General features: G+C 40.0%; 1 protein-coding gene across 11 annotated transcripts in view; it reads right to left on the bottom strand.

The window, feature by feature from the left end:
• DLGAP1 (DLG associated protein 1) overlaps window positions 1-26710 on the bottom strand; it is an 859965-nt gene that overhangs the window by 37233 nt on the left and 796022 nt on the right. For 9 of the 11 annotated variants that reach the window (XM_034642364.1, XM_034642366.1, XM_034642365.1 and 6 more), the window contains 2 exons: window positions 20575-20948; window positions 9054-9145 (listed from right to left, as the gene is read on the bottom strand). In XM_034642364.1, coding sequence (XP_034498255.1) covers window positions 9054-9145; window positions 20575-20948 — 466 coding nt within the window. The remainder of the gene's footprint in view (window positions 1-9053; window positions 9146-20574; window positions 20949-26710) is intronic. The other 2 variants (XM_034642367.1, XM_034642374.1) reach the window with 1 other exon arrangement.

The raw sequence follows: 26710 nt of genomic DNA, 5'->3' as shown, positions 1-26710 counted from the left end.
AGGCACATATTGTATGATTCCATTTATAAGAAATATCCAGAATAGGCAAATCCATAAAGACAGAAAACAGATTAGCAGTTTCAAAAGGCTGGGAAGAAGGATGAATAGACAGTGACTGCTTAATTCTTAAATTATGGTAAAATACATATCACTTTAACCATTTTACATGTACAATTCAGTGACGTTAAGTACATTCATGATGTTGTACAACCATCACCACTATCTAGCTCCAAAATATTTTCATCACTTCAAACAAAAATCCCATAACCAGGGCACCTGGGTGGCTTAGTGGGTTAAGCTTCTGCCTTTGGCTCAGGTCATGATCCCAGGGTTCTGGGATCGAGTCCCACATCAGGCTCCTTGCTCAGTGGGGAGCCTGCTTCTCCCTCTGCCTGCCACTCCCTCTGCTTGTGCTCTCTCTCTGTCAAATAAATAAATCTTAAAAAAAAAAAAATCTTAACCACCCCCCCCCCAGCTCCTTGCCTCAGGGCTATAAATGCTTTTTAAGAGACTGTATCAATTTTCTTTTTCTTTTTTAAAAAGATTCTATTTAATTATTTGAGAGAGAAAGAGAGAGTACCAGCAGGGGGGAAGCAGAGGGAGGAGGACAAGCAGACTCCCCGCTGAGCACAGAGCCCCATGTGCTCTACAACTTGAGATCATGACCTGAGCCAAAATCGAGAGTTCAACACTTAACAGACGGAGCCACCCAGATACCCCAGAGACCATATCAATTTTCACTTCTGTCATGGAGCTTACCTTGCTCACCTTTCCCTTCTTTTCTCTTTAAAGTAACTTTTTTAATTTTCTGAATGTTCCTTAAAACTTTTGGTTCTTTTTTTATAACTCTGATCTGAGTTTGCCGATTGTTAGCTGTCTTCTCATGCTTCAAAGGCACAATAAAACCTTCTCAGAAGTCTGTGCTGTAGGGAGGGGCTTATCCCCTGTGATCCTCAGTGTGGGTGATCTCACTGGGCTCTCACCTTGCAAAATCCCTGATGTCAGTGTATCTTTGGGTCTTTGGGCTCAGACTGTTCAGTCCCCCCCCCCCAATAGATTGTTCCATACTTCTGCTTAGAGGGAATAAGCCTGGCTGCCAGGATCCTGGGAGCAGTGTGAGCATAAGGAGGCTTAGGGCAGGGTGCCTCAGCATTCTGTTTGTAAATTTTCACACATCTTCCTATTTTCAGGCTCCTAACGGTGCCCTCAACTTTGCTGCTGTCCTCCAGCTCTGAGACCCTTTGTTTTAGCAGCCGAACAGGAGAAACCTCTAGTCTTCTGCCAGAGTGGGGAAGGGCTGTCACTGGGCTCTGCAGGTACGAAGAGTTCTTAGCTCCTTCATCCCTGCTTTTCAGAGGGCCCACTGCTGTCAGGCCCCATGCCTTTTGTGGGTTCTGAAATTTAAATTGAATTGCGTCTTGGTTTTTTGCATCACTGGCTTTAGATTCTGTTTTTCCTGGTCAGCTGAGTCAACGATCACTTGTCTATCTGCCTTCCAGCTTCCAAAATGTCACAGTTCTTTTATTTTTCTCTCATATTCTCTTCATCCTTGGCAGTTTATGCCCAAACAAGCAAAAAAATCTTTTTACTGCCATTTAGTTTCAGAAGACCTCAAAGATGATGTATGTATTTTTTTCACTGTCTTTAACCAGAAGTCAATCTAGAAATAATGGAGATATTCAACAGTGGGAGACAGGGGAAGCAAATTATGATTCATACGTATTCTTGAATATTGTATAACCATCAAAAGAAATATCTGTTGTGAATTTTTAGTAATGAGAAAGTTTTTGTTATAACATTAGTTGATTTTATTTTATTTTTAAGTTTTGCTTTTTTTTTTTTTTAAAGTAATCTCTACACCCAACGTGGGGCTCAAACTCACGACCCCAAGATCAAGAGTCACATGCTTTTCTTTTTTTTTTTTTTTTAAAGATTTTATTTATTTATTTGACAGAGAGAGAGACAGCCAGCGAGAGAGAACACAAGCAGGGGGAGTGGGAGAGGGAGAAGCAGGCTTCCCAGTGGAGCAGGGAGCCTGATGTGGGGCTCGATCCCAGGACTCTGGGATCACGCCCTGAGCCGAAGGCAGACGCTTAACGACTGAGCCACCCAGGTGCCCCCGAGTCACATGCTTTTCTGACTGAGCCAGCCAGGTATCCCGAATTATTACTAAATTTTATTTTATTTTTTTAAGATTTTATTTATTTGAGAGGGAGAGAGAAATCACAAGCAGAGGAGGAGGGCCAAAGGAGAAGGAGAGGGAGAAGCAGACTCCCCGCTGAGCAGGGAGCTGAGACCATGACCTGAGCTGAAGGCAGCTGCCCAACCAACTAAGCCACCCAGGTGCCCCACTAAATTTTATACATAGAACAATTTTAATAACTTTAAAAATGTTTATGGAAAAAAATGGGTAAAAAATATACCCCTTTATTTATTCATGGTTAATGAGTGATATTATGGGAAATATTACTTCTGTAATTTATAAATTTTCATAATGTATAAATAGTATCTTACTTTTTAATCATTAATTAGATTTAATAATACATAATTATTATGGAAAAGATAGATAATACTTGAGATACACACACGTATACACAGTTTTTTCGTTGTTCCAAAACCCATCAGAGAGGTGTAAACTGTCCACATGCTGCTTTATGTTTTCCTCCAAGTAAATTTACATACCACTTTTATAATGAAAATAAATATAGTCTTCCTGTTTTTGTGCCCGCTCTTAGAGTCACTAGTGGGATCATGTAAGAAAGTCTTAAGAAAAAAAAGCCTTGTATGAACCATGGTTAATATAAAATTGTTACTGGGAAGGAAAGGGGAGATCCCTGGGAGCCTCTTAGCTTTCTCACCTTAGTAAATAGGAAGGATTGGTTTACTGGATTTGCTAATTATCACCTCAAAAGACAAGAAGACCTCATGCAAATTCCTGGGGAGCAGTCAGAAGGATGAGAATGGGAACAGGATGCTAGGAGGCATTGGGATACAGAGCAGCCACAGAGCAGGAGGTGTTGGCAAGATATGCAGGCTTTTCTTGGAATTGCTCAGTCCCGCATATCAGCTAATACTGTATGCTGTGTGGATCCTATTCAGCGGGGCCGCTATCTGACCCTTGAAACGGGAATTGGGGAAAGACAGCTAATGTTTGATGGAGGTGAGGAATTTCTTCACTGGCTCAAGAGAAGCAGTCTTGTTGTATGCATTCGTTATCCCTGGTTTGGTGCTGTCATGGCATTTAAACCAGTGACCTTTAGACAGCATTCCTCAAAGCATGGTCCCCACCACAAGGTATCCCTGGAGAAGGGATGTGGCACATCTGCTATGGATGGCATTTTGAGGACGTCATGGCTGTCTGCAAATACACCAGGGACATTTTTAAAATACTCCATTTAGATTCCTTTTTTTGGAGCAGATTGGTTACTTAGTACATTTTACTAATGAGTTATTAACTTATTCCTTTTTTTTGTTTTAATTTGTAGCACTGAAGAACACCTAGATTTAAAAGTTTACCCCTTCATAGACAAATCAGCCAGGTGGACTTTGGTGTGTTAGTTTTGGTTCCTAAATTGTGGTGGATTCAAAAGGTGATAATGAGTTTCTTGGCCTCTTACAAAGCCTTAGTTAATCTTCCTCTCTTTGTATGATCTCTTTCTTTCACTGGCTCTGTTTCCTTTCTCTCACTTTTTGTTAGGTTACAGTTGTTTATCAGTCTGTCTATTAGGGAAAGGAAGAGATGAATTGTACTAGCCATTCAACGCGAAAACAACTTAGCACCAGATAATTAAAAAAAAGATTCCCTTAACTGTCATTAGATAATCTCATCTGCCCAATTTTGCTTTTTAAGATCCTATCTAAATGAATTACTACCAGCAGAATTGTACAAAAGAACCCTAATTTGAGACAGAAGTTGTAAGTAATCCCTGTTTGACAATGGATTTCTTTTGGAGAAGTTGAAAACAATCATTAACATCAATTTAAATGCTTATTTACTTTACAGCAGTTAACTATAAAGTGACCTTTGAGGAAGGGTATGTTTTGAAAAATTAACCAGGAAAATTGGGGTTGCCAGTCCTTTTGGGAGATGCCTGAAAAAACCATTCAAAGTACTGAGAAACTGACCATCCTACAAACTTCAGTAATTCATTAAATGTTCAACTTTTTCAAAACACGGTAAAAGTGGCTCATTCGAAGTTTTGGGGTTGTTATTAGGTGTGTCCAAAGAATGCAGTATTTAGCATTCCTGTAGATAGATACATATTAGGGTGTTTATTTGATTAAAACAGAATAGTTGACTGCAGGGGAAATATTTGAGGTAGAATTTCAAAGTTGAGATAATTTTCTCTTATTGTTTCAGAAAAGGTGGTATTATTGCTTTCTTGAGACTTTGATCTTTAGAGAGATTCTATTTGGGTACATAATAGAATAGAAAACACTTACACAGTGCTTCCTATATGTCAGGTATTTTTCTAAAAGTTTTATGTATATTAAACCACACACCCTAAGACAACACTCTTGTATATTAAACCACACACCCTAAGCCAACACTTTATTTTTTCGAGCAGTTTTAGATTCACAGCAAAATCGAACAGAAAGTACAGTGATTTCTTATGTACCCTCTGCCCCTTCCCCCACCGCCCCATCTCCCCTTTGTCAGCATCCCTCACTAGAGTGGTACATTTGTTGCAGTGCTGAACCTGTGCTGAACCCAGCAGTACCATCCAAGTCTATAGTTTGCATTAGGGTTCACATTGGTGGGGTACGTTCTTTGGGTTTAGGCAGATGGATAATGAGATGCATCCACTATTATATAGCATACAGAGTAGTTTCACTGGCCTCAAAATCCTCTGTGCTCTATTCATTCCTTTCCCTCTCTGAATCATTATTTTTACTATCTCAATAGATTTGCCCTTTCCAGAAGGTAGTTGGAATCACACAGTACATAGTCTTTTCAGATTGGCTTCTTTTGCTTAGTAATATTCATTCAAGTTTCCTCCATGTCTTTTTGTGGCCAGATAGCTTATTTCTTTTTTAATGCTGAATAAAATTCCATTGTCTGGCTGTGCTGCAGCCTATTTACTCATTCACTTAAAGAAGGATGTCTTGGTTGCTTCCAAGTTTCGCAGTTAGAAATAAAGCTGCTATCACTATCTGAGTACAGGCTTTTGTGTGAATATCCATTTTCAACTCCTTTGGTAAATACCAAGGAGTGTGATTGTTGGATTGTATGGTAAGAGTATGTTTAGTTTTGTAAGATTTGCTGAACTGTTTTCTGAAAGTGGCTGGACCATTTTGCATTCCCACCAGCAATGAATGAGACTTATGGTACGTTACCAACATTTGGTATTGTCAGTGTTTTGGATTTTGGGCATTCTAACACGTGAGTAGTGGTATTTCATTGTTGTTTTAATTTTTAGTTCCCTAATGATATATGATGTTGAACATCTTTTTTATATGCTTACTTGCCATTTATGTATCTTCTTTGGGGAGGTGTCTGTTAAGGTCTTTTGCCCATTTTAAAAATCAGGTTGTTTGCTTTCTAATTACTGAGTTTTAAGAGTTCTTTGTATATTTTGGATAGCAGCCCTTTATTAGATGTGTCTTTTGCACGTATTTTCTCCCAGTGTGTGGCTTACCTTCTCATTCTCATGACGCTGTCTTTCACAGAGCAGAAGCTTTAAACTTCAATGAAGTCCAGAGTTTACCAATTACTTTTTTTTCATGGATTGTGTCTATATTTTATATGTTATACCTATTGTATTCTGTATTCTTATAATCAAGTAAGTTAGAGAAAAGTAAATGTTACTAAGAAAATCATCAGGAAGAGAAAATGCACTTGACAATGCTAAACTGTAAAAAAATCTGCATGTGAGTGGACCTGCACAGTTCAAACCCGTGCTGCCCAAGGGTCAACTGTGTTTCTTTTTTTACTCTTTTTAGTGGTTGCCCTAGAGTTTGCACTATACATTCTACAACTCACCCAAGTCTGCTTTCAGATAACCCTATACCACTTCAGGAGTGGTTCAAGTCCATGTAATTAGATAATCCTAATTTCTCCCTCTCATCCTTTGTATTGTTGCTGTTATTTAATCCACTTACATATAAACAGATATATATCTCCTTTGACTTCAGACAGTACATCTGAATGTTAGCAGAATGGAGCAGAAAGGGTATGAGACTTGAAATGTGGAGCTGGAGCTGCCTCGTAGTTTCAATACCAGGTTGCTCTATAAATTGGGATAAGACACTTCTCTGTGAGCCTGAGGGATAAGATGGTGTCTAAGGACCAGCCCAGGCTGCAGCCCTCTGGGCCTTCCCATTATTCTGAAGTCTGTTGTAGCAGAAATGCTTCGAGTTCTCAACATGCTTCTGTTGCTTGCATATGTATGGAAAACAGGCTATATACACATACCTGGAAAGCTCCTCATTATATTTTTGAAAAAGACTATGGACCAGGTTCCTGGAGCATTTTGACAAGTTTCAGATAGAGGTACCTAACCCTGACCCTGGAGGTTTGGAAAGGCTCATCAGCTATGTTCTCATTGATTTCTGGTTATTGGCTAGGTATGGAGTGGCAAGCATCTTAATTGTACATTAATGAGGACTTAATTACAATTAACTGATTTCATGGCAGTTAGTGATGATTAGCTTTCAAAGAAAGGCTATGTTAGCTCAAGTAGTTCCCACAGCCTTTCAAGCTGAAAAAGAATGAACTATAAGACACCTTTGGAACAGAGCTCTCCGCATCTCCAGATGTCTCCATCATTTGAACTTGAGGACAGAACGCATCCTCTGGATCAAGTCACTCATACGACTTAGGCCTCTTCTAAGGGGGGGTCACAAACATGTCAGAGCATGGGTGTGGACACTGGGATTCCAAGTTAGCCTTCTCTGTCTTATTAACTCTTTGGTTTTGGACAAGCTCTGTGTTTGAGTTGAGAGTTCTCACTGGTTTGTTGGGAAACTTTAAAAGACATGAAAAGGAAAGAATAAGAAAAATAAAAGTCTTTATTCTGCCTTCACTTGTTCTTTCTCAGATGCTCTTCTTCTTCTTTTATAGACTCTTCCTTTCTTTATGTGGGTTTGTTTCTGGCCTATATCATTTTCCTTTTTTCTGAAGATGTTTTTTTTTTAGTTAATTTGTTTGTTTATTTTTAAGTAATCTCTGTGCCCGACATGGGGCTTGAACTCATGACCCTGAGAGCAAGAGTTGTGTGCTTCCCCAACTGAGTCAGGTGGGCGCCCCTAAGAACTTTTTAACATTTCTCACAAGGCAGTCTACTGACAACAAATTTCTTCAATTTTTGTTTGCCTTTATTTCTCCTTCACTTTTGAAGGATAATTTTAGAATACAGAATTCTAGGTTGGTGGGCTTTTTTCCCTTCAAATATTTAATATTTTCCTCCACTCTTTTCTTACTTGCATGCTTTTTTTTTTTTTTTTTAAAGATTTTATCTATTTGACAGAGAGAGAGACAGCCAGCGAGAGAGGGAACACAAGCAGGGGGAGTGGGAGAGGAAGAAGCAGGCTTCCAGTTGAGGAGCCTCATGTGGGGCTTGATCCCAGAACACCGGGATCACGCCCTGAGCCGAAGGCAGACGCTTAACGACTGCACCACCCAGGCGCCCCAAGAGTCTGTGCTTTTAACCACCACATCATGGAGGAAAACAAGCAGATTGGTCCAGTGGGGAAAGGAAAAATATGTTTTCTTACCACGAGGTCGTTCATGGATTTCCCCATGTTTCTGTATCTTCTTTGCAAAATACATTTAATAGCTATTTATTTCTACCTTGGTGATGTGCTAAAATTTACAAAAATATTCTCACAATGTTTGACATTGATAATTATTATTTTTCTTCTACAATGATAGATAATGTTCTGCAATTGTTTCCCTTCCTTTGAGTAATTTCATTCAGGAAAGCTCCACGAATGTGTTTATAGGGTCAATGGGTATGGATACATATATAACTATTGCCAACTTTTGTCATATTAGTTTCCAGAATGGTTGTATTGATTTTCTGGGCTTCCAACATTGTATAATTATATGAAATTATAGAAAATATTGTATATACATATATTGAAAACCTGTTAGGTACAAGTGCACTGTCAATACCAGAAGGCTCTAAAATTGCACCCCTTCCATAAATTGATGCATAACCTTTTTCCATATACTTAGTTTATATTGCATGTAGCCTTGCATGTAGGAGGCAATCCATAGATATTTTATTGGATGGATGGATGGATGGATGGATGGATGGATGGATGACATCCAACTGATTCCTTCTAATCAACACACAGAAAGTTAGTGGCAAAGTTGAAATGATAGTCTGATTTATAATACAGAGCTATTTCTCCTACTGTAACTGCAGTTCTATTTCATTCACCAATATATATTGTATACTTAGTATGTGAAAACACAGTTCTAGAATCTGGGAGTACTACTATCAATAAAACACAGTTCCATCCATCATGTACCTCACAGTTTGATTGAGAAACTCACATACATCTCTGGATCAAGTTCTCGTTCATAAAATGAATGTAGTGACCTCAGAAGTTCCTTCTAGTTTCTGAAACTCTAAATTTCCCAATTCTAGATATTAAGACTCTAGAGTAAGATTATTTTAAGCAGAAATCTAAAGGAACTGATGATTCAAGATAATGATAGATCTTCTCCTTCCTTCCTTCCTTCATCATTGAGTGCATACTAAACACCAGACACAATTAAGTACTAGAATAAAAATAGGAATAAGTCCTCTTTTCTTAAAAAGTCTACTGTCCAAAATGGGAAAGTTTTTTGAAGAATGGTTTGGCAACACAACAGTACTACATACAGTGTTTATGTGTATGTGGATGTGACGTGCTTACTCTAATATTCTAGGAAAAGCTTAAATTGAGTGGTCTCCAGTATTAAAGTAGAGGAGGGGATCAGCTAAATGCTTCCAAAGTTAATGGCAAATATCATTGAATCTTGTAGGTTTATGTCAGGGGAAAATACTAGTACCATACTTGCCAATATCAAGACGAAAGAGGGCAAATGCAAATGGACTCACCACTTCTCTTCTTCTACTTGCACTCCTACGGACTGGAACTTACTGGGTGCTTTATTTTCCCCTGTTTTGTCAGGCTCTTCAGCATCATCCACCTGAGGAAATAACCAAATAGGTAGAGGTGCCCCATTTTAGTCATCTTTCTTGAAAAACCAATGTCACATTTAACAGAAACATCTGCAGTACTACTGGAATGTTTTGTGATTTGTAGCCTTTTTGTTCAATATTTGTGTATTTGATGAGGGCCATCACTACACTGTTAGCATGTGCTTTGACTCTGCTGATCTTAGTAAAATGAAATTTTATTCACTCTTAAGATAAATGTCTATGATTGCTCCATAGACCTGTGAGTATGTGCTTACCTATGAACACTATGTTAGAAAGGAGCACTCGCTACATTGGAAATAGGTTCTAGGAAGTTTTGAATTTGCAGATAATGAAATACAAAAGAAGGAAGAAATTTCATTTATTGTAGTTAGAATTGTTGATATTGAGAGATTTAGGTACTATTTTTTTAAGATAAACTGTATAGTATTTTCATTTTTCCCCCTTAAACTAAGAAATTGACTTTGAATACCATGCCATGGTTCCTAAATAACTGTGTGTGTATGGACTACAATTCACATGGAAAATGTATCTATATTTAAATGATAGCCTATGTGACGAACCTAAATTTGAAATAAATGTTACGACTATTCAGAGCAATTAGATTTTTTCTTCTTTTTTTCTGCATATTTAATAAATTATTTTTTCTAAATATAAAAGCAATTTAATGTAAGTTGTATGAAATTAAAGTACATAAATATAAAATGTAGAAAGATAAAGCCCCCCAAGAATCACTTTCAAACCTTTGCAGCACATTTGTCTGTCTATTCATATGTATAATATATATGTAAATGATTATTAGTACTAACTGTACACAGACGAAGTTACACTATATTTACATTTTCTGCAATTTGCTTTATTCATTAACACTGCCATCATTTGGATATTTTATTGTGTAAGTAGATATAGATCTATCTTAATCCTTTTGTTCCCTACATAAATATTCCTTTTAATGACTGTGTAAGCAACAAGGGCATCAGGGTAATTTTCTCTTTGCTGCTATTATCTAGTATTACAATTAATATTGCACATGTATCAGAACAATTTAGAATAATTAGAAAAATTGCACAAATGTTATAGAAAAATTGCACAAATGTTATGTGGGAAAAATCCTTAGAAGTCAAATGTTAGATGGAAAGATACTGAATGTGTTCAACAGTAAGGGATATTGCCGAACTGCTTTTCAAAGCATTTATCATCCTGCCATAATTGATGTATGGGAATTTCCATTTTCCTATACACTCACCAATACTAAATATGGCAAACTTTAAAATTTTTGCTAGTATCACAGGAAGAATATTTATTGGCCTCTTGTACTTCTATCTGTAAATTGCCTATTATATCCTTTGCTTGTTTTTGTGTTTTTATCCCATTGAATTATTTTTTATTTTCTTCTTGGTTATATATACTAAAAATATTTTCCCTCAGTTTATCATTTGCTTTTTTTTCCTTATTTTAAGATTTTATTTTTAGTGGCACCTGGGTGGCACAGTTGGTTAGGCTTCCAACTCTTAGTTTCGGCTTGGGTCGTGATCTCAAGGTTGTGGGATCAAGTCCCGCATCAGGCTCTGCTCTCAGCGGGAAGGGTGCTTAAGTTTCTTTCTCCCTCTCCCTCTGCCCCTCCCCCTGTGTATTCCTGCGCTCAAGCTCTGTCTCTCACAAATAAATAAATAAATAAATCTTTAAAAAAATTTCTTATTTTTAGGTAATGTCTGCATCCAACATGAGGCTCAAGCTCATAACCCTGAGATCAACAGTGCCATGGTCTATCACTTGAACCAGCCAGGTGCCCCTATTATTTGTTTTTTAAACTTTGCCCTTCATAGAATCCTAAAATCCCTATGTGGTGAAATCTGATATGGTTTGGAATGGTGTTCTTTACCCTCAGCATATTTTTTTAAAGTTCTCTTGTATTTACTTTTATGCTTTCATTTTTCTTTTTCATATTTATTTCTTAAATCCACTGTCTTGAAATGTTTGTGCTTAAGAATCAAAGTAGAGGGGCGCCTGGGTGGCACAGTCGTTAAGCGGACATCTGCCTTCGGCTCAGGGCGTGATCCCGGCATTCTGGGATTGAGCCCCACATCAGGCTCTTCCTCTGGGAGCCTGCTTCTTCCTCTCCCACTCCCCCTGCTTGTGTTCCCTCTCTCCCTGCCTGTCTCTGTCAAATAAATAAATAAAATCTTTAAAAAAAAAAAAAAGAAAAGACGAGAAACAAAGTAGAGATTTAACATATTTTCCCTACACGGATCACCAATTGTTCTGGCTCCTTTTATTAACTAATTCAATTTTTTTTTTTAAAGATTTTATTTATTCATTTGACAGAGAGAGAGACAGCCAGCAGGAGCGGGAACACAAGCGGGGGGAGTGGAAGAGGAAGAAGCAGCCTTCCAGCGGAAGAGCCTGACGTGGGGCTCGATCCCAGAACGCCGGGATCACACCCTGAGCCGAAGGCAGACGCTTCACCGCTGTGCCACCCAGGCACCCCATAATTCAATTTTTTTTTTTTTTTGAAATGCCAAGTTTATGTTCTACCAACCTTCACCCATACATTCCCGTGTATGTAGCCCTGTTTTTGGTCTCCTAATCTTCTGGTCTTATTATTCCTCCCACTTTTTTTCCTAATATAATTTTTAGTAAATCTTGATATTTTCTATGGCATGACTCCTCCTGTAATTCTTTTTTAATGTAATTTTTCAAATTTCTAAGTTATTCTGGAATATTAATTTCTAAATAAATTTAACATCAAACTGTCAAATCCCTCATTCCAGCTTCTATCTAGTGATACAAATCACATTGGAGGGCTGTCTGGGTGGCTCAGTCAATAAGCGTCTGCCTTTGGCTCAGGTCATGGTCCCAGGGTCCTGGGATCGAGCCCTGCATTGGACACCCTGCTTGGCGGGAAGCCCGCTTCTTCCTCTCCCACTCCCTCTGCTTGTGTTCCCTCTCTTGCTGTCTCTCTGTCAAATCAATAAATAAAATCTAAAAAAAAAATCACATTGGAATTTTTATTAGAGTTTCTTTCAATTTATTAATTTAATTCAATATATAACTTTTGAGAGAATTGCTATCTTTATACTATGGAGTATTCCTGTGCAGGAATATTGAAGAGTTTTCCACTTATTCAGATTATGTTTTATATAAGGGAAGTTTTTACATTATTTTCAGATAGGTGTTGATTTTTCTTTGTGAAGCTCAGTCCTGTTACAGGTTTTGTTACTAATGTGAATGGGCTTGTTTTGCTCCATTACATTTTCTGCTTATTAATAATATACAGAAACATTATTGATTTCCCTGTATTTATATTGTATTCTTTCACTGTAGTGAATTCTAATCATTATTCAGTGGTTTCCATTAGATTTTCTAAGTGGACATGCATATTATCCATAAATAAAAGCAATTTTACTCTTTCTTTGGAAAGTTTAAACCACATTTCACTTTCTTGCTTTGTGTATTGGCTAATAAGGGCAAATAGTACTGAATCAATCTGTGAAAATAGGCATCTATTTCTAGTTTCTGAATCCAATTAGAATGTCTCTACCATTTCACCTTTAAATATGTTTAATTAGGTTTCTTACAGATTTTGTTTATCCTGTAAACAGTTGGAATGCCTTCTGAATTTTATTGAACACTATATTTCTTAGCATGCATTGTGATATCATATTTTCCCCCCTACAGCTAAAACAACTTTGAATTTCTATAACATGCACTATTTGGTAGTGGTATATTATTTTAAAAAATATGTATTTGGATATATTCTCAAATTTAGTTAGAAGTTTTGCATCTGTTTTTATAAGCATTTTCTAATAATTTTTATCTTGTGCTCTTCCAAGTTTGAGTATCAGAGTTATGTTTATTTGATAAAATATATTGAGAATCTTGACATCTCTTCTTGTATTATTAAATGCTTTTTTTTTTTAAGATTTTATTTTTTAAAAAGTTATCAGGGGACTCCTGGGTGGCTCAGTCGGTTAAATGTCTGCCTTTATCATGGTCTTGGGGTCCTGGGATCGAGTCCTGCATCCAGCTCCCTGTTCAGCTGGGAGTCTGCTTCTCCCTCTATTTGCTACTCCCCCTACTTGTGCTCGCACACTCTCTCTCCCTCTCCAAATAAAATCTTTAAAAAGTAATCTTTGCACCTAACACGGGGCTCAAACTCACAACCCCGAGATCATGAGTCACACATTCCACTGACTGAGCCATCCAGGCTCTCCAGTATTATTAAATACTTTAAATAAAACAGGAATTATTTGCTTCTTGAATGTTGGGAATTCTCTGTGAATCTATCCTAGTCTACCATTTTGGGGAGGTGTATTTTTTACTTTTTTGGGTAATATAGTCTATGGTTATTAGATTTCTTCTCCCAGATTTTGTTTTTTATTTTTTATTTTTTAAGATTTTATTTATTTATTTGTCAGAGAGAGAGAGCACAAGAGGGGGAATGGCAGGCAGAAGAGAAGCAGACTCCCCGCTGAGCAAGGAGCCTGATGCAGGTCTTGATCCCAGGACCTGGGATCATGACCTGAGCCAACGGCAGACACTTAACCAACTGAGCCACCCAGGCGTCCCTCCGAGATTTTATACTTCCTCTTACATTAGCATTACTAATTTACATATTTGTGTATTTTATTTTGACCTTAAAATTTACCAGCATAAAATTGTCACAAGAATTTTTTATAATTTTGGGGGCGCCTGCGTGGCGCAGTCGTTAAGCGTCTGCCTTTGGCTCAGGGCGTGATCCCAGCGTTCTGGGATCGAGCCCCACATCAGGCTCCTCTGCTAGGAGCCTGCTTCTTCCTCTCCCACTCCCCCTGCTTGTGTTCCCTCTCTCGCTGGCTGTCTCTCTCTGTCAAATAAATAAACTTAAAAAAAAAAAGAATTTTTTGTAATTTTTGAAAAGGCTTTGTAATTTCTAATGTTGATTTGTGTTTTCCCTCTCAATCAGACTTATTATTTATTTTTTTCCCCAAAGAACCAATTTTGGTTTAATGTATTAATTCTACTTTAGTTTTTATTGCTGTTGCTCTGTTTTTGTCTTCCAATGCATTTATCTTTACTTTCATCATTAATAATTCCTTTCAATTTACTGTTCTTTTGTAGTTTTATGAATTGAATGTTTTATTTATATTGTAATATTTCTTTCTTAACTACAGAAGAACTTAGGGCTATGAATTCTTCTGAGAGCATAGCTAGAGCCACAACCTATAGTGATGATTTATACGATTCTTATCATTTATTTCACAATAATCTTTTTTTTTTAAGACTTTACATATTTGTCAGAAAGAGAGAAAGAGAGCACAAGCAGGGGGAGTGGCAGAGGGAGAGGGAGAAGCAGGCTCCCCACCAAGCAAGGAGCCCGATGCGGGACTCAATCCCAGGATCCTGGGATCATTACCTGAGCCGAAGGTAGATGCTTAACGACTGAGCCACTCAAGCATCCCATATTTCACAATAATCTTGAATTTCCTCCTTCATCCAAACATTATTTAGAGTATTTTTAAATATTTTTAGATGGTAAGCTATTGTTATCTGCTTAGCATTAATTTCTAGTTTTAATATGTAGTGGTTGGAAACCATGACTATACTATCTCTTCTTTTTTGGAATCCATTAAAATTATCTCTGGAGTTTTGACTTGAGATAAGTCCCCCTAAAAAATCTGTTCCTGAATATGCACTGATTCTGATTTCAAGGACATCAAAATAAAATTTACAAAGTCTGAATGTCACAGTACTGTCACAGAAAAAACTATTCATGACACTTGTTAAAGAATTGTCAAGGTACACTTTATTCAGGGGGACTATTGTCATAGGCATAGGGACCACAGTGGACTTGGGCTCAACTCCAAATGCAACTTGAAAAAGTAGGAATTTATAGCCAAAGAGCAGGGTGGGAAGATGTTACTGGGTAGATTATAGAAAGGAGACATCGGGGATAAGAGGGGACCTCACAGGGTCCTTGCTGAAGGCAGGCCAGGGTGGTCAGGCATCAGCTGGGGGATGATGGAGGATGGAGAACATGATCAGATGAGGAACATGACCGGACACCAATCTTGGGGCATTCTGGCTAAACTGACTTAGCAGGATTTTCACTAAAATTGAGTGATGCAAAGATGGACACACAAGTACAAAAGTCAAGGCCTAGGCAGGAAGAGAATTCAAAGCAGCCTGACTAGAGTCTGGCCAAAGAGAGGCTCTTTCTCATACTACCTCCACGGCTTTCCTCCATTGGTTTAAGTCCATTGATCACGAATCAGAGATGATGTGACCTCTTTATTTCTCAAGGCCCTCTTTTAATTAATAGTAACAACTCACTTGGCTTGTGCCATTCTCTGAAATAGTTCACGCAACTTGGCAGTTGGATTCTTCCTTCACGTGGAGGCATAACATATATCTCTGTACACTTGGACAAGCATTAAAGGAAATAAATAAGTAAATCTTCGGAGTGCAATCTCAGATAACTTAATTTTCTCTTCTTTTTAATTCAAAGAATGAGAAAGCAACCGCAATTTAGGTAATGTGAAGACTAAGCTTAAAGCTCTCTGAGGTTGCTCTACAGCATGAGTTTATTGATCACGGAGGGAAGCCACAATCTGATATCCGGAGGTGGAAAGGTTAAGGTCTAAAGCTGCTACATGAAACTCATCTGTACATGAAATTACTCTTAAGAGACTAAATGATGGTGTAAACCCCTCCTACCTTCGGAGAAGGGAGTAGGAGTCTGACGTAAAGATGGGGGCATTTCATATTTTGTACTGTAACCTTTCATACTATATGAATCCTTTACAACAATGCTGTACGCATATACTACTTATTTTGTAATTTTAAGGAAAACAAATTACCCTTAACATGACTCTTGACTTTTTAGAAGACCTACAACTTTGCTTTAAATCTGAAGCAACTAGTTACCCTCCCCCTGACCCGCCCAGCACTAGACCACCAGAAAAAGCACCAGATAAAGTAGTTAACTTGAATTTTGGAGCCATATTATAAACAGAATACATACTTCAGGATATTCTAGAATCATATTTAGTGCCATGAAATGTTCCCACTAGAATGCAAAGTAAGTATTCTAAGACTTAAGAGCTAAGTGAACTAAGACTACAAATTCACCCTATGCATCTCAAGCTTTTTAATACACATGCTTATGGTTTATTTATTTATTGGACCAAGTGCCTTTTTCTGGTGACTTACTTATCATCGAGTAGCTCCAGGCCCATATTCTGTACCCATCTGCTCTGTGGCACTGGGGCCAGGACTCTGTGAACTACATTTCCCAGGCTTCGTAGCTGGCTAGCTTCCAGTTATATTCTAACAAAGGAAGGTGGGAGGAGGGAAGGGGCCTTCTCTCTGTTTCCACCTCCTGTGGGCCTTGCTCCAGCATGCGAGGGCAGCTGTGCTCCTGCTTATGTGCTGCTCCCCTGGATGTCCCAGCACCAGCTGACCACACCTGCCACGGTGGTCCGAGGCTGGCTGTACTGGGGACTATCCCCTGAGCTCCTCAATTCTGGGAACCCCACCTTTCTCTTTTTACTCCCTTAGTGCTAGAAGTGGTAATTGCTTCATGCATCCCATTATTGCTCTCTCCACCTTCCCATGCCTGTAGAACCAACATTGTTCTCTGTTGGAGAACTGAGTATGGTTTATGTTTTCCTGAATGGGATTCTAACTGGTTCCACGTGGCTGCACTCCGGTCAATGAAAAAGGCTTAGAGTATTAGCCAAAGTAGGATATTGCAGCTTTACAATATGGGGTAGTAGCAAAATTGCCCAGTGAAACTTTGCCCAGTGATGCATGGTAGTTATTGCGCTTAAGAACCATGATCCTCAATGAATAGAGAAAGGGAGAAAGAAAGGATGCAGGGGTGGCAAGGACAAGGATGGAGGACATTGCGCTCTGCATTCGAGCCCCACCCCACCTATCTAAACCTACAGCTGATTTGCATCAAAGTGTTGTCATCTTCTAAGATTTACTCATTGTATGTAAACTTATCTTTGTGACTTTTACCCCCTTAGATCCCAAAATGCACAAATGTCACCACTCTTACATATTACTTAGGGTAATCATTTATATTTATGGAGCGACTTTCAAAATGTTTCAAGAAATTGCATAGTGATTATATCTCTGTCCTGAAAAAAATTAAGAAAACTCTTGGCAAATAAAATTTCAGCATGTTTGGCTGACTATGATTTTAAAGGAAGTGAATAATAATAACAACTAGAGCTAATATTTAGCGAGCCCACTACACTTAGAGCCTTACATATATTGTATCAGTCAATTTTTTTTAAAGATTTTATTTATTCATCTGAGAGAGAGGGAATGAGAACAAGCAGGGGTGGGAGGAGGCACAGAGAGAGGCAGAAGCAAAGTCCCTGCTGAGCAGGGAGCCGGATGCTCAGGTTCTCAGGATCCTGGGATCACGACCTGAGCCGAAGGCAGACACATAACCAGTTGAGCTACCCAGACATCCCACGTATCAGCCTATTTTTACTACAACCTGTAATAAAATAGCCTGTGAGACAGCGACTGTTACTCTCAATTTCCAGATGAGGAAACTGGAACCATTAAGTAATTGGCCTAAACTCACACAGGTTGTAAAGTAAATGATTGTGATGTTAGCTATTAGGCATGGATTAAATTAAAAATGTTGTGGAAGGTTTGGAAACTCTCACCCTAAAGAGGTAAAGGGTGGGAAAGAGTCCAAGATCCTAGTGTTATATATTTTGGGGATTAGGGTTTAAATTAGGTTACAGTGTAATGAAATTTGATGAAAATTTTGCATTTTGAATTTTTACTTATTATTCTCCATCAAAGAAGGGGTATGGCATGGTCACATTAAGCATCAAGGTACAATCTAGGCTGTCAAAGTAGGATGTGTGGCCTTGGGCAAGTTACTCAACCACTCTGTGTTCTCATCTATAAGGAAGAGATAATCATATCACCTATGCCATAGGGCTGTTGTAGGGCCTAAATGAGACAACCACATAAAGTACTCAATACTTCCATATAGTCTCTACAGAGTGAAAAATGGAGACAGAGTTAGAGCAATTTTTTCCACTCACTAAAATTTTCAAATATTTAAGTGGCAGGATGGTGTCTGAAACAAAAACTTCTCCCCAACATTACATGTGGATTTCAGAGTAGTTCCTTCTAACTGCGTGAAAATGACAATAATATAAGGTGGATTTCATGTATATGAATGCTTTATTCTGAGTAAGAATTATTTGGAGAAGATGTGCCTGGCTGGCTCAGGAGAGCGTTGACTCTTGATCTCGGGGTTGTAAGTTCAAACCCCACGTTGGGTGTAGAGATTACTAAAAAAAAAAAAAAAATCTTAAAGAATTATTTGGAGAAGAACCTAGGAGACCAACCGGCAGACTTGGGAGGTGATTGAGATGGATATATAGAAGCTTTTAAATAAACAGACTGACAACTATCTTTAAAATATGCTATTATTAAGTGCAAAAGGCAAGATATAGAATAGTGTGAGGTATATGCTAACATCTGGGTGAAAAAAGGGGAATAAATTAAAATATATATTTGCTTGAATATGCACAAAGTATCTCTGTATGGAGATGCAAATGTTGGTTATATTAATTTCCTCTGGCAAGAACTGATGGGCTATTAAATAAGAATGCTTTTTTTTTTTTTTGAAGATTTTATTTATTTATTTGACAGAGAGAGAGAGACAGCCAGCGAGAGAGGGAACACAAGCAGGGGGAGTGGGAGAGGGAGAAGCAGGCTCACAGCAGAGCAGGGAGCCTGATGTTAGGCTCGATCCCAGGACCCTGGGATCATGCCCCGAGCCGAAGGCAGACACTTAACGACTGAGCCACCCAGGCGCCCCATTGAACGCCTTTGTATAACTTCTGAATTTTGAGCCAGAGGAATATATTATCTATTGAAAAATAATGTAACATAAAGAAAAAATTAACTGAACATTAAGGAAGTAGAAGAAAACTAACATGGCTTCATGCCAGCTATGTGCCAAATAAGGAAGGTAGATTTTTTTTTTTATCATGGGTAAAATATACATATCATAACATTCTTCATCTTAACCCCTTCTAAGTGTATAGTTCACAATGTTGTTCTACCATCACCATCATTCACATCTAGAATTTTCTCATCCCAAATTGAAATGCTGTATTCCCATAGGAAGCAGGAATTTGTAAACTCAATCCTCAAAATAATCCTGTGAGGGATAGTTATGGAAACAGGCTCAGGAAGATGGCGTCATTCACCCAGGACAGCACGGAGGGCCTGCCTCTGCTCTTCCCTACTCCTCCAAATCCCTTGGGCAGTTGGGAGAGCAGTCAGCTTCTAGGGGGAGGTGGGAGTGGGTATGGGGGTCGGGGCTGGCTTTGCGCACGTGCCTCCTGCTGTGTCTTCTAGTACCAGGCACCAATGCCACAGATTCTTTTAGGAAACTTGACAGCTTGTGCTATGGTAACCTGCAGGTTATATATAGTAAAAAAAACCATTTGACTCATTGCTACTAGACAAAATTTAATTGCCCTTTACAAGTGCTCTGTGCAGAATGCACTGTGAAAGTACATCATCGTTGTGAAATCCTACCCCACGCCTGGTTTTTAGATGTGCCTTAGAGTTGATTCATTGTGAATAGATTTATTGGCCGCCACGTCAGGAAGTTATTATTCAAAGGGCACCTGCATGATATGGCACAACAAGAAAGGGAGAAAGGCATGACTCTTCTCCATTGAGAGAGGGAAATTTCTAGCAGGGTAAGCCAAGCTGAACAGATGTGAAAAACAAGAATCAGTTTGATCTTATCTTTGAGCACCAGAAAACACTGGCCTGAACTGAGAAGCCTGCTGAATTATCTACCATTTTTTGAAATGCATGATTAAATAACCAACAATTATGCTGAAACTACTGCACATTCTTTGCTCATGAAGCTGCGAAGTGAGTGATTGCTTTCTACACTACCAGTCACTTTGGTCTTGCTCTCTCCCTCACTCCCACGTGTATGAGAAGTGATTCACATTTTTGTTCTCAGATGGTTACTCAATAGTGCCGAACATACTATAACACAACCCAGTAACCCAGGTTATTCTTGGATGTCCACTCCTTGTTTGAAAATCAAAATGTGCATCAGGAGTTGAGGGCACTTTGTGTGCGATTGTGTTCACGTTTGTTTGGCTATCCTCATGCTTTGAGTCACACATTCAATTTAGAAGACAAAAATAACAGTCCCTAATAATGCCTGCAGACATTATCTTCATAATTTTTTAAGTCACATTCAACAATGTAGGAATTCCAGAGCCAATCATTTGAAAATCCGGTCCCACTCATGGCCCTATCACCCAAAATGCCAGATGGCAAATCTTCTGGAAAAATAAAAGTGCTACATTTCTTGAGTTTTGGGGTCCCTATTTTAAAGGACAGAAAGGGAGGCTATTACCTGTATCCCAATAGAGAGACATCGATTTTTCTTAAAGTGATCCTTCTTCCTGTCCTCTGTTGTGACGGTGGCTATGGTGGTCGTGGTAGTGACCGTGGCAGGGTTGCTGCTCATGTGTTGACTCGCAGGGCCGTGGATCTGGGCATTTGCAGCTTCGATGGCGGCTGTCAGAGCCTTCATACTGTCCAGGCTCTCTGTGGAGTTGCTCAGTCCCGACTGGCTGATAATATCTCCTCGCTGGCCCTGTCCATCCATGTAGGCATCCTGGGCAGACTCTGTGCTACTCTGGGCTGTGATAGAAATGAAAGGTTTCGTGGTAGTTCTGGGTGGGACTGGAGGTGGTGTCTTCTTATATGTTGTAATGCAAGATGACACTGGAAGACAGTGAAAACAGAGACACTGTGATTTCTGTGTGGGTTTTAATTTCTGTATCGTAACTAACATCCACTGGAAATCAGGGCACATGAAACACACAAAGACATTGAGCATGAAAACAAGTCCATTGATAGAGTAAGTGAGATCCCTGCTTCGGGGGGATAGTTGAGCCTCCCATGAGGTGATGCTCCCACAAGACTGAGGGAAAAAAGACTGGAAAACACCATCCCTAAGATGGACGCCTCTGAAATGGAAGTTAATGTGAATCAATGTAAGAGAGCCATCTGTAGAAATCTCCCCAGGCAACAGTACACCCTGAGAGAGAATGTATAAACACGTAGATAAGCCCAGGGTAGTCTCTGCCTGCTCAGGAAAATACAAAATATAGCTAATGGTAAACAAGGTAACTCACTGGAGAAGATTGCTGTGGTGGAAAGAAAGCAAAGAGGTTGTGAGCAAGTGTGGTCTGATCCTAACCACAGTGGGAAGTGCCCAGGGATGGGCAAGGCCCACAGAGCTGTCCCAGCTTCCTGGGTTCGGTTTCTTCCTTTCCTTCTTCCTCCCTCCCATACCTCCCTCTCTCCCTTCCTGTCTTTGTCGCCCCCCCACAGAGCCCCTTTCCTTCTTTCCTTCCTTCCTTCCTTCCTTCCTTCCTTCCTTCCTTCCTTCCTTCCTTCCTTCCTTCCTTCTTTCTGCTGGATAGATGCTCACTATATAAACTTCTGTTCTGAATTTTCTTATTGTTATTGCTGATTAGAAATGTCCTCTAAGAGGGAATACACTGCACTAAAGTACCCTAGTGTAGTCTCCCTCGTTTCTTAATCTGTGGGGGGTGGGGGTGGCTTGTGCGAGCCTACTCCCAAAAATGCTCTCCTTCAAGGCAACTTAATCAACTCGGGGGCCTGGGTCTGTGCAGAAAGGTGTCCTTTCTGGACCGGTACAGTGTAGTCAAGATCCTTCCTGAGGCTCTGGCTGAAGTAGCCTTTGCTCTTCTCTCCAACTTCCTGCTCAGAACTCTGAGGTTATATGAAGAAGCTTTGCACACTTGTTTTCAGCTTTCCATTTGTGGAGCGTGATGTACAAAATACAGACCAAAAAGAATAATTAAGTTTTCAAGTGAACTCCCTGACAGAAAAGAACAATTCCTGAACCAGCTTTCTAAAGACTTTTGTTAAGTCCTCTTAAAAAATGGTTCAAACTGTTGTGTTTCTGTCGCATCCCCCCCATGCCTTTCCCACTCACAGCAGGTGGACACTGTTATACCAAATCAGCTTCTCCTGACCACACCATGCCAGCTCTCGTTTGAGCTGCCACTTGGGCCATCTCACTAAATGAAATGCTTGCTCTAATATTTAGGATGTTTCCTGAGGCCACTCAAAGGAAGTGTCCTATAAGGAACAATAAACAGAAGGATCCTATTACTCTGTGCTGTGGTTCCACTGGCTTGTGATTTGGAGTAATTTCCTTAACCGTAAAAGAGATACAGACAGAAATATTTTGCTATTTCCTAGGGATTACCTGATGGAACATACATTCGCTGGGGGCAGGAGGGGGGTAATGTAAACAATATAAATGTAGCCACCGGGGTGAATGACTGCTAGAGGCTTACCCGGGGAAAACCTTCCACCTAAACTTAGTGCATGGACTAAATACATCCTTTAATTTGAACAGAGCTCAGTAATTCCCAGCCCAACATCTACAGTTTTCAGCTAAGTTGCCTCTGAGGTCATGCAACCGGTGAAGGCTCACAGGGCCGGCCTGCAAGGGGAAGAGCCAGGAGCAGAGCCCCAAGGGTCTCAGGTTCTCAGGTTCTCCCACTAGGCTCCAGTGAAGCCTCGGGCTAGGTGATGCAAACACACTGCGGCTTGTTCACCTCCCCCAGTTCAGTTCATTGCTACACACCGTACCTGCTGTGGGGCTACCTTCTGCTCCCCGGGGAGGTTTGCAGGGGTACCCCTGCTCAGGATGGGGCTCAGTCTCAGTTATTCATGGAAGACCAGACTGGGTGGGAGGGGGAGTGACCGTAAGTAGGACAGGCTCAATCTCTTCAATCTAGTGAAACCAGATCATTTTATTACTTCTCTTAAGACAAGTCATTACAGTGTGAACTCATTATTTTGTTGAAAATGGATCTCAGGACGTGCGACCCAGTCGTATTCCAAAGAAACGAAATGCCACATATAACAAAGAAATGTCTGATCTTTGGGGGTTGTTTATGGCTTGTTGTTAGTTACCCCGTTTCCTCTTGCGGTGTGGAGAATCAAAACTGCACAGTGCAGCCAAATGGAGTATTGTTTCATTTGCTGTGATTTACAGTAGAAATTTTGCCATGATGTGACGTGTGATATGGGGCATATAGAAAGGAGGGTGCCACATTATTTCCAGTGTAATGATGGGGTTTGGGGACACTCCCCGGGGCCAACTGCAATTTGGTGCCATCTGGTGGCTGTTGTCAGCTCCCCTCCTGGATCAATAGGGGTAACTCTGTGTCCTTTGATCAATGGGGACCGGCAGGACAGCAGCAGAAATGCTAGAAATCCACTAGGGTTAGATTGGGCGGGAAGGATCCTGGGGACATGGCTTTCCCGACAGGCCGCCCCAATGCCCAAAGGATGTAAGAATTTGAGATTGCCCTACCTCGAAGAAGGGAGCTGAACAGAAGACAGGAATCATGTGCTATGTATGGTGTTAAATTCGCGGGGCTTCCTTATGGGATCTCACTGCAGTGCGGGGCTTGGCACAAATCTGCCACAGTTACCGTAGTTACACTCAAAGAAGCACCACCCATCAATTATCAAACAGAAATTGAGAAGGAATTCCAATCTTTAAGAATGCCCTCTGCCAGAGAAGAAGGGAGACCCAGACAACTCACACTTCCCACAACCCCCTTCTTTCTCGCGCCCCAATTCTTTCCGCATTCGATGCTGCTCCGGAAAGTCATACAACCAAATTCCCAATTTTTCCCAGCATCACTCTTTCCTGGTTTTGCTTTCTTCTCTCCTAAGATTTTTTTTTTCCCGCCTAATTCTACTGTCATGATTCAGTACCGTGAACAATTTACAATCCACTGGAGTCTGAGTGCCAAGAGGGGTGCGGTAGAGTGAGGTTCAAGAAGATGAAACACAAGTAAATAAATCACATGTGGTCAAGACAGAAAATAAGCAGCTTATATACCATAAGTGAAGCACTGCTTGTGTTTGAGAGAAACATTCTCAGAACAGGGATTACAAAACACAAGCACTCCTCCTGTTCAGCTGGAACTTAAAAAAGATATGGTGCTTTAACCAGTATGATTGCTTTCCTTTGCCTGATGTATTTATTTGTTCATTTCAAATAAACTGATTTTTTCCCCTTATTTGGATCCCCATGGCTTACTACCCAGCTCAAAGTCGGTGAAAGGACTCCTTTTTATAAGAAGAGGCAGCAAGAGCAAAGTGACATATTTTGATGCCATCACTTTCACTCAGAGGGTACTGCAGAGCATAGAGACCAGAGACTGGCTTTTACATTGAGTTAAGAAATTGAAGAAGGGGGAGGGGAGGAGGAAAAAAAGGAAGAAGTAGTAAAAAAAAGAGAGAGAACAAATTCCTATCCTATTTCAGCTTCTAGCCTAGGATTCAATATTGTCTCTATCTGTGTAGAAAGATAATGCTAGTGTTGAAAGCCTCAGGAAGGCCTGTGCCAGGAATTATTTTTGTCTGTAGTGGTGAAGGTTTTCTGGAAAAAAAAGAAATCTAGACTTTCTTATCACTCTGGTTATCTTCTGTGATCAAGAGCACACGTGTCAGGCGGCCACAAAATAGATGTAGGCTCAAACCCACGTGTTGTATCTTCTTAATAATACGTTCTGGCTGGGGCGCCCTGGTGGCTCCGTTGGTTGAGCATCTGATGGAGCTCAGCGTGGAGTCTGCTTGTCCCTCTCCCTCTACTTCTCCCCCTGCTTGAACTGGTGCTCTCTCTTTAAAATAACAAACAAATCAATAAATCTTTTAAAAAAATACCTTCTGAAGGGCTAAGCTAATGTGTCATATACCATAAAACTCCATTGGGGAATTATTAGCACTTCCTTGTTACTTTTTAGAAACACATTCAAATACAACAAGCCCATAAGAACTACAGAAGGACAACAAAAGAATTCCAAAATATGCATATACAGAGTCGTACAGCAGTCAAACAACACCTTTTTGATGTAAACAAGTTATCCTCAGACGTTATTAACCACGAAGCAAGTTGTGATTTGATCTGTACAAGGCTGGCTTGTACACAGAAGTCATGGTCAACATTGAATTTGCTGAGTTGTATAAGATGGTCGGCTCTTACTGAGCGGAAGACCACCAGAGAGAGAGGGCCCGCCTCAGCCCACTGTCTAGTTTCTGTTGAGGGCAAAGGTCTCTTGATTTGGGTGATTTGGCCCAGCCAACAACAGTTTAACAAGCCCTCAAAAGAAGATTAAAAACATCAACTGGGGTCAACAGTGGGCGTGCTGGAACTGCCTCTTATTAGCTTGCTAGATAATTGTGCAAATCTCTTCCCAAGTCTCTGTTTAGTGACATTTCATTGATAGCATGAAACTGACCTTGGTGTCAATGTTTACACAATGGAAATTGGGAAATACTATCCCTGCCTCAGAGAGCCAGTTGTTAGGCATTTCCAGCACACCTATGCACATAGCATGGCACTGGTCAAAGTGGGGTCCACAGACAGGTGTTGAGTCACAAACTATTTGATGAACGTATAGTGAGATATGCTGTGAAAATTGAGGAGTACCCTTCTAGAAACTTTTACAGCAATTCTAAAGACTATTCCGTTGATTGAATCTAACAAGAAGACTGGGGCTTGGTTTTGGGTGCCTCGTTTTTTAAAATTTCCTTTATCCAGTGATTCATTTTATTGCATTTTTACCAAAATATCGATCTGCAACAGATTGGACACCAAACAAACAAACTAGTCCATCCCCAGAGTTAGTTTGAGAAGCACTGACAGGAGACATTTGCAAACCCAGCGGGCCGGGCAGAGGTAGTACATGTGGGATTAAGAACATATGCGGGAGGTAACTTGAAACTACAGGCAATTCTAGAAAGCAAAAGGATGTGAAGAGGCCAAAAGAAAAAAAGAAATGTGAAACGATGTAAACTTAGACATAAAGGGACCAGTGCACACATACAGGCTTGTGGTTTTAACATCAGGTAAGCTGCCTATTTCTAAGAGGGTGTGTCTGAGTACAAGTGTGATATCTAGAACAACGGCAGGATTGTGATACAGCATTTCATTCCGGGCTCTTCTCTTTAAGGGGACGTTGCAGAGTGCTCCAAGGAAGGAAAGGCCATATCTTACGAAGAGAGGATTAAGGAGAGAGGATGTTTAGTTTGCAAGAGAAGGAAGACAGAAGAATTTCCAATGATTTTGAAGGCTCTTGGGTTGAGGTTGGCATGGACTAGTTCTGTATAAGGCACCACCAAGGTAAGAGCTCAGAGAGGCACTAAGAATAATTCTCTAGTGAATTATGAATATTAATAAAAGCTAGAAAAGAATTTGAGAAGTAGAGACCCATTGAGAGTGAAGTGAAAAAGCTGAAGGAAGCCAACAGAGGAGGTACGGAAGCGTTACCAACACGGATGTTTGCTAGCAATGACCAATGTTCTGGCATCCTGGGAATGCATTGTGGCACAGATGAGGGCAAAGCTGCTAATAAGAGAAATTTGCTGCTGCTGCTTCGCATCAAGTAGGCCCAGAAGTGCTGAACTGACAATGAATGGCAGGT

This window comes from Ailuropoda melanoleuca, chromosome 14 (assembly GCF_002007445.2).
Source record: "Ailuropoda melanoleuca isolate Jingjing chromosome 14, ASM200744v2, whole genome shotgun sequence".
NCBI classification, from domain to species: domain Eukaryota; kingdom Metazoa; phylum Chordata; class Mammalia; order Carnivora; family Ursidae; genus Ailuropoda; species Ailuropoda melanoleuca.
The sequence above is the reverse complement of the archived record's forward strand: the minus strand, read 5'-3'. Positions and strand labels throughout refer to the sequence as shown.